We start from the raw sequence: 9,007 nt of genomic DNA, 5'->3' as shown, positions 1-9,007 counted from the left end.
GAAGTTTTACCACTTTCAAGTATTTAACCACTCCCTACACCCTAAGCTTTTGAGACCGACTATATTCAAATATATATAATATGATTTGCGAGACGATATAAATATAACTATGTACCATACAAGATGATATATCGTATTATATATTTAGTTAAAAATTATATCAAAGAAAAGTAACTTAAGCTTATAAAATTACTCACGTGTCGTGCCTCAGCTAAGATTAAGCCTCTGAAGTCATTCATGAATAGTTTTGATTTCTAATTCTCTTAAATTAAACAAGTTCAAGCAGCTAATTTATAGCATAATTTATAATATTCGAATACTTGTAACTTAAAATAAAAAAAAATAAATATAATACACCAACCCCCAAATAATATAAATTTAACTATAAAATTAAAAACCCCTCGACACATTTGTTACGTTATGCAAGAAAGAATATGAAGCCTCTCGCTTCACGTTTCTTGGTCCCATTTCTTCTCCAACTTTCAGTTTTAATTCTCCATTTTTCCGTCACAGATTCCAGTTACCTAATCTATGGCGAAGCGCTTACCAAATCGATCTTGTTTTTCGAAGGCCAGCGTTCCGGTTTCCTCCCCAACGACCAGCGGATGAAATGGCGATGGAATTCGGCCCTCGGAGACGGTTCGGCCATCAATGCCGACCTCACCGGCGGTTATTACGACGCCGGCGACAATATTAAGTTCGGTTTTCCGATGGCGTTTACGACGACGATGTTGGCGTGGAGTGTGATTGAGTTCGGAGAGTTGATGCCGCCGGTGGAATTGAGGAATACGCTGGTGGCGATACGGTGGTCCACGGATTATTTGCTGAAGACGGTGGCGCAACCGGGTCGGATTGTTGTACAGGTACGGTTAATTGGTTATTAATTTATGATGCTTATAGTAGTAGTAGTTGAACCTCTCTTAGTTTCGGAGAATAAGTAATGTTGGTGTTGAATTAGGTTGAAAATAATAATAAGACAGATGAGAAAATTATTTATTTATTTATTTATATTTGAAGGATACGATAAGGGCAAATTAAGAAACAGTGAGCTAGATGATATTGCGAGTACCAAATGGAATTAGGGTGTGTTTGTATCTCTTAACGTAAATTTAGTATGTACTGTCAACTTGTAATATAGCGTAGTATGTCGTCATGAGCATGGGCTATCCACTGTCCACCCATGAACTTCTGTTAGTGCACAAAACCTGGACATATAATCATTTCGATTTCTTTAATATTTCTCTTTTATTATAAGATAACAAAAAGGTGAAGGCTCGATCCAAATGGTGGTTATGTTGTTTGCAGAATTAAATGTGTTTTTAAGTTGGAGTTGGTATTGTTTCAGTTCTATCATAGATGTTTTTGTTTATTGTGTTAATTAAGATGGCACTACTTTTAAGGATTTAACTTTTGGTTCACTGCTTTTAAATAGTGGTGGTGGGTCATGGTATATATCTTTTTCAATATCCAGAAAATGAAGTTTTTTAAAACCAAAACATAACTTTTTTTTCTTGTTTGTTTGTTTGTTCAACGTCAATGTTATAAAAAGAATAAAGCTCCCGATGGTAATGTTTCAAGAGTGCTTAAAGTGTCTTTTGCTAACCATAGACCCTGAATATATGTCTCGTTATATATACGTAGCAAATCAAAACAACTATTTTGCCTCTCTCCTTTTTATTTAACTATATATACAGTATCTGTAACCTTTTCTTTTTATGGTATCTCTTCTATTTTTTAATGTGTTATATGCGTATCCCACAATTCAGTGATACATGTTCATCTAATGTATTTGAGAAATGAGCCAAGTCGTTCGTCCGCTACTTGCTAAGAGCCCAAATTCTAGTCTCCATTGAAGCTCGTTTAATAAACTAGCTCAATTCCAAACTTCACGTATCAAGCTCGACTAGACTCGTGAGTCTAAACGAGCCTGTTATTTACATAATTTGTATTTATCACAATCAAATAATATATGACATAATATTTATTATTATATAAAGTTGTGATAAAAGTAAATAATGTATATTAGGTTATATATATAAACATATAGAGGATTACTATTTACATAAATATAACTAATTAAATAAACAAAGTTCGAAACGAGTCAAGCTAAAACTCAAATTAAATAAGCAAGGTTTGAGCTTGGCTCGATTATGCAAAATGAAAGGTACATGTTTTCAGAATATAAATGATATCTTCTTTTATTGGTTTGTTTTATTGTCTATGTACATAGTTGTTGGCATCTAAACAACATGTCTTTAAAGAAAAACAAGACCATTAAATGTTTTTAACTTTCCCTTGTGGAAGTAGGTCTTTTTTGGAGGACAACACGTGAGTGCAAAGGCAAGACGTACTGTACGTGTTAAATCTTTGGGCCCCTACTGAAAGTGAACCCGTGAGGGGAACCTAATATATGGGCCCTCCAGTTACGCCGACTCGTGACCAGCTTAAACTTGTATCGTGACAACTAATTTTAGTAGCTTGAACCCGACTATTTTTTATTAGTTATTTATTTATTCTGTATGTATGTATACGTGTATATAAATACTAACTAGATTATAACCCCGTGTTTTACACGGTTGAATAAATGAATCAAAAAGTTAGTAATGAATATTTAAATTATAAGACGATAATTTTAGACGTTTTTCAAATACCAAAATAAATTTTGTATCGCGTATGATCAATATGTGTAATGTTTATCAAGTTTATAAATATGAAAGTATTTAATTCATTGATTAAAAAAACTTCCTCATCAACTTTCTCATAAGTTTTAACAGTCAACAACCATTGTTTGTATGTTTTTTTTTTTTTAAATTGAATGAATTATATGTATATACACACACAATGTTAGTATCTCGTGTATTACACTACCCAGCTTAAGTAAATATAATATTCGGTACTTGATAACAAAAAAATGTTATGTTTTTAGAAAACCCGTGTATTGTTCGAGTTGAATACACATGGTTATTACACCAATGTGAGTATTAAATAATATTACAAATATAAGTTGATACTTTATTTATATAATCTGCTAGTAATTTTAGTATGTTAAGTTATACTATCAATAAAATTATAAGTTTTTATACATGTTATGTTATATTTTATTAGTTGTTATATACTGTTTTTATCCAAATAATATATTCTATGTTATTAAGTTGGTATGGTTGAATTAAATTGTTGATATTTTTATACTCTAGTTCTTCTTCTTCTTTTTTTTTTACTATTTTAATAATATGTATAAAAATATTATTATTTAGTATTATTTTATAGCATGAACAATAAAAATATTATTATAAAAAATATTATTATTTTAATATTATTAGTTATAAAAATGATTAATATATTAATGTATCAAACAATTTGGGAAAAAATATATATAAAGTAACTAAAAGTAAGAAAGCCTTTTCACGTTTAGTTGTAATTATTGTTTTGTATTTGTATTATTACATAGTTCTTATTATGATTATAATTTTTTATTGAAAAAGGAAAAAAATCAAACCATCTCGATAATATTGATATTGAAAGAGTAAAATAATTATATAGTTAATATAAGTTCTATCTATTTTTATTTACATCAATTTTGTTTTAGTATTTTGTTTTACATTTGTATTTATCTTTTTAGATTTGTTGAGATTTTATAGGAGTTAGAATTAAAAAAAAAGATAAATTGTTTGTAAAAATAAAAAATGTGAGATTGAAGTATAGAATGCCATGTAGCATTTAAATGGAGTCTTTTATTAATATTTAGATTAGATTTTATTATAGTATAATAAAAATAATAGTATTTATAATGTAATGATATTTAGTTAAATAATAATTGTTATATTTATACAAAAAAATAGATCTTTTTAGGCTAGCCAAGTTCGGCATGTAAAGGTCGGGCGTGAGCTCGTTTAAGTTCAGCTTGATTCAAGGTTTCGTTAGCTGATATGAACAACTTGGCTCGTGACATTGCTAAGGGGGAAGGGGCGCTCTACTGCTTTACCAATCTCGTGCAACCATGTCAAATATACTTCAAAGTACCCTAGAACCACAAAACATTAGGTGCGCCTACCCACAAGTATCTTAGAACCATAGACCTCACTCTTTTACTCCACCCACCAGTCACACACACCCTAAACCTTAAACTTTCCAACATCCCAACCCTCAACCCCTTACCCTAGTGGCAAACCATACCCGGACCATAGTTGTCAATAGCGTCCATAGCGGACGCTATAGCGAATAGCGTGGCGTGGCGGCCAATCTTCGCTACAAGGTGCATATCGACCACATAGCGAGTCCGGCGGCGATTTCCGGCGAAAAAATCCGATTCCGGTGATGCTTTCTGCTGGAAAGCAGGAAGAAGAAGGTAAAGAAGAGAGCGGCTGGGTTTTTAGCGTGTTTTAGGCTTTAGGGTTTTATAAACTATGAATTCCGGCCAGAAACCTGCAATTTCTGCCGGAAACTTGCTGGAAATTTAGGAAGAAGAAGAGCGGCTGCGTTTTTATTACGTTGGAGCCTTTTTAGGGTTAAATAAGTTTATGGATTTTAACTTTTAACCCTTCTATCTTTCATTAAGTTACATTACTCCCTAAAACTTGTAAAATTTACACAAAAAGTGTAAAATTAGTTTGTGTATCTTAACATTTAACCCCCCCCTATTTTCACTAGCTTACATTTGGTCCTTGAACTTATAATTTTATACATAAAAAGGTATAAAATAAACATTATATATATAAAAAAAAATTATATAGATAGCTATCTTTATTTCTTAAATTTTTAACTACCTTATTGCTAAACACGAAATAGCGGGCGCTATTTCATCGCTATCGCGACGTAGCATGTAGGTACGTTGTCGCTATTCGCTATCGATAACTATGACCCGGACGAGTAACCCACCTTGCCTACCTGTGGGGTGTTACTGCGTGGGTTCGAACCCTAACAACCAACCCGCAAGGATGCCCCGTCCCCCCTAGAGTTTTCAACATGAGTGCAAATGGTTTATTGAAAATTCTCACTTGGGTGTTTGCAATTGCATAAAAAAGGTTGGCTATCATGATCTTGGCCACTAAACTGTCTACATGTTAGTTTTAATAGTAAGGTGCAACTTAACTGCTCATTAAATTGAAATGGAAATCACGAATTAGGGTATGAAATGAATAAATCCTGCAACTGATCTTTTTACTCTAAGATGGGGGGGGGGGGGGGGGGGGGGGGTTTGAGATTTAAAATCAATAATTTAGAATAGAATGAATTGTTTTGTAGGTTGGTGATCCAGTAATGGATCATAACTGTTGGGAAAGGGCAGAAGACATGGACACGGATAGGACGGTGTACATAGTGGATGCACCAAACCCGGCCTCAGATGTGGCGGGGGAGACAGCAGCAGCTCTAGCAGCTTCATCCATTGCATTCCGCTCTTCTGATCCAGCCTATTCCCAGACCCTTCTAACAACAGCCACCCGAGTCTTTGAATTTGCTGATACTTACAGGGGGGCTTACAGTGATAACACCAACATCAGGAGTGGTGTTTGCCCTTTTTACTGTGATTTTGATGGATATCAGGCAAGCAAGCAAATATAACTATTTTAAGGAAAGGAAAATATTCTCTCTTTTTAATGAGTATGATGTGATTATGCAGGATGAATTGTTGTGGGGAGCAGCATGGTTAAGAAGGGCTTCAGAGGGTGCAAACTACCTTGATTACATACAAAACAATGCTAAAACACTTGGAGCTGATGAGAACATCAATGAGTTTGGATGGGACAACAAGCATGCTGGTCTAAACGTTCTTGTTTCCAAGGTACAACCGCACATTCCATGTACTATTGGTCTTACGTTCGTGCAAACTAATGTGTAATTTCTGAAAGTAGAAGACCCAAACATCAATATGACCAAACCACACAAAACATCCATGTCACTTTTTTTCTTAATATCACCAACTGCTTGGTCTCATGTGATGCAGGAAGTTTTGGAAGGGAATGTGTACGCTTTGGAGTCTTACAAAGCATCAGCTGAAAGCTTCATGTGCATACTACTACCGGACTCGTCTTCACCTCACATTCAATACACCCCGGGCGGCCTAATTTTCCGGCCCGGTGGAAGCAATTTACAACATTCAACAACAATCGCATTCCTCTTGCTAGTTTATGCAAAATATTTAGACCGGTCACCAGGGCCAGTAGTAAATTGTGGTAACATAAGTGTGGGATCCGCTTACCTTCGCGGAATGGCCAAACGCCAAGTGGATTACATACTAGGTGAAAACCCTAATGGGATGTCGTATATGGTAGGGTATAGCAATAGGTATCCGCAACGGATTCATCATCGAGGATCATCCCTACCATCGATTTGGGACCATCCTCAACCCATTCGGTGTAAAGATGGCACTTTTTATTTCAACTCATCTAACCCTAACCCCAATGTTTTGGTTGGTGCCATAGTTGGTGGACCGGGAGAGGATGACACGTATGACGATGATCGAGTTGATTTTAGAAAATCCGAGCCCACAACATACATTAACGCACCATTTGTTGGCGTGTTAGCGTTCTTTGCGGCTAATCCTAACCCTAGTTAGCTGTGTTGTTGCACTAGAGACGTTTTTGATGTTATGAAATATGAAGGTCGGATTATATGTCACCAAACAAACGTTTGGGAAGGAAGTCTCTCGTCTTGTGCTAAGCCAAGAGAGCAGAGATATATATAGTTTTGTTTTTATGTTCTCAAATGCAATATCTGATTTGTAGTTTTATTATATGAATTTTAGTAATAGATTTCAGGTGATTATAATGACATCCACTTACCCTAAATTCTATGACATTTGCCTTCCAATTATTAAAAAAAATCTATATCTAATGAAAAGGTCGAGAAATGTAATGTATTGGGTGAAAAAGAAAATATTTTCTATGTTTATGCATCAAAGTGTTCTAGATAGATGAAAGTTATTGAACGTAACCATATCCAAAATTACAACAAGCTCGGTTCCTACACAAATTACTTCTTAGTAACCAAGTTCACAACAAAGATTTTATTATCAGAAAACATAAATTTACTTTATCATGTTATATTAATATATTCATCATTATAACTAGGATTTAGCCCTGCCGTGCTTTGCGGCGGCAAAACCGTATATTCACATAAGTGAATCGATATAAGTATTATCAACTTGGGATACAACCAAGATAGCCATTATTTAGGCACATACACCAAAAGAAAATCAAAGTGTATTGACCATCATTATTTACTTCACTTTACCGAAATTGAATGTCTTTAATTAAATGTAAATAAATCGACATTTACGGTTGTCTCAGCTTGATTTGAACCGTTACCAAATTTCCCCTAAGAATAGGTATCACGTACACGAAAAGATACCACTATACCAGTCGAAATAATCACAGCGTTTGGTCCCATTCAGTTACGCTTAGCCGCCTTTCATTGCTGAAGATTTAGAGGGCATGTGGGGTGCGGTGTGGTAAGGCATTGTGAAAGAGCTCATCTGCAAATACAACATATTAAATTCCTTAATTTATGCAAATTACTTTGCTAAAGTAAGAAAAGAAAGTACTATATACTGTATGACAACACCAACTAAGGATATCTGCATGACATTCATACATACAATCAAGAAAAGAACATATACACATGAAGCAAAACACAACCATAAGGGATCCTGCTATAAAAAAAAGAACAAAGAAAAAAAACTTTTTTTAAATGCCCGGATTGTCCCTGTGGTTTATCTTTTTTTCAGCTTTAGTCCCTAACTTTCTAAAATTACCTCTATAGTCCTAAACTTTTCAATTTTCGTTCCTGGATAGTCCCTGACGCGGATGGAGGTTAGTTTTTTCAGTTAAGTGGGTGTGAAATTACTAAAATGTCCTTGTTATTAAAAAATAACTTAAAGATAAAAAAAAATATAGTTAAACCCCCTCTCCCCTTTCTCTCTTCCTCTTTCTAGTTTTCGTCTACAAGAATCAAACCATGACCACCACTTCATCTTCCACACCCTTCACCACCATCTCGTTTTTCTTGATCCGGTGACCGGTGCACCTCCAGCCGGTTGCCGGTCATCTATCTTACCAGTCAAACACCCACCCCCATACACCGACATCCATCGTATTTGGCTCCGACGACCGGAGATCGGGGATTCCGGCCAGCTCCGCTTCTATGTCTTCTTCTTCTATGTCTAAATATTTATGTGGGTCCCACCACCTACCATATCCAATTCATCTTCCCCACCACCACCATCAGGAGTTCATCACGTTGATCAAATTTAATTCATACAAAAACCTAACTTTAATTCACACATAAATCATCAGTATATCTAATTGAAGTAGAACTCAACAAAACCCTGAAGTTAAAAGTACAGAGAACACAATCAAAGCCCAAAAGTGAAGAAATACCTGTATTTTCTGAGATTGGGGGTACGTAATTCAACTTGATACTTAGTTTTGCAGGTATGGGTACAAGATGGTGGTGCTAGCGAGAGATCCAATAGCGCCTGCTGTTGCATCTACTAACAATTCCATATCAAAACCACCCATTGATGATTGATCTTTAATAGTTATTATGGTCAAATTTTGTGGTAACTGATTACAAATATTTTGGAAAATGGATGCAAGTAGGTGGGGAATTTAATCTTGGGAGGTGTGGAGAGTGATGATGAGGCATACGTAACTGATTACAAATATCTTGGAAAATTCTAAATTCCTCAAACTGCTTTTCCATGGATCTAAGCACGACTGCTGATGGTAGCCGGAGGTGGTAGGTAGGTGGTTGTGGCGGTCCTGACTAGATGAAGAGGATAAAGGGGTTGTTTTTTTTTTTTGTTTTTTTATAGTTAATGGGTCTCTTATATATATTATTTAATATAAAGGGTATTTTAGTCATTTCGCACTCATCTAACACCAAAAACTAACCCCATCCGCGTCAGGGACTATCCGGGAACAAAATTGCAAAAATTGGGGACTATAGCTGTAATTTTAGAAAGTTAGGGACTAAAGATGAAAAATAGACAAACCACAAGGACTATCCG

General features: G+C 35.1%; 1 protein-coding gene and 1 long non-coding RNA gene across 2 annotated transcripts; one reads left to right on the top strand and one right to left on the bottom strand.

Annotated features, from left to right (window-relative positions):
- Positions 1-395: 395 nt before the first annotated feature.
- On the top strand, positions 396-6,762 carry LOC110940732 (endoglucanase 24). The gene is made up of 4 exons (XM_022182290.2): positions 396-863; positions 5,242-5,541; positions 5,618-5,779; positions 5,942-6,762. The coding sequence occupies exons 1-4, from the start codon at positions 435-437 to the stop codon at positions 6,551-6,553; spliced, it is 1,503 nt and encodes a 500-aa protein (XP_022037982.1). The 5' UTR covers positions 396-434; the 3' UTR covers positions 6,554-6,762.
- A 417-nt stretch (positions 6,763-7,179) lies between these two features.
- Positions 7,180-8,800, bottom strand: LOC110940731. Its single transcript, XR_002593488.2, has 2 exons — positions 8,376-8,800; positions 7,180-7,471 (listed from the first exon to the last, which is right to left on the bottom strand). It is a non-coding gene; the product is annotated as an uncharacterized LOC110940731 (long non-coding RNA).
- Between the last annotated feature and the right edge of the window lie 207 nt (positions 8,801-9,007).

This window comes from Helianthus annuus, chromosome 5, assembly GCF_002127325.2.
Source record: "Helianthus annuus cultivar XRQ/B chromosome 5, HanXRQr2.0-SUNRISE, whole genome shotgun sequence".
NCBI classification, from domain to species: domain Eukaryota; kingdom Viridiplantae; phylum Streptophyta; class Magnoliopsida; order Asterales; family Asteraceae; genus Helianthus; species Helianthus annuus.
The sequence above is the reverse complement of the archived record's forward strand: the minus strand, read 5'-3'. Positions and strand labels throughout refer to the sequence as shown.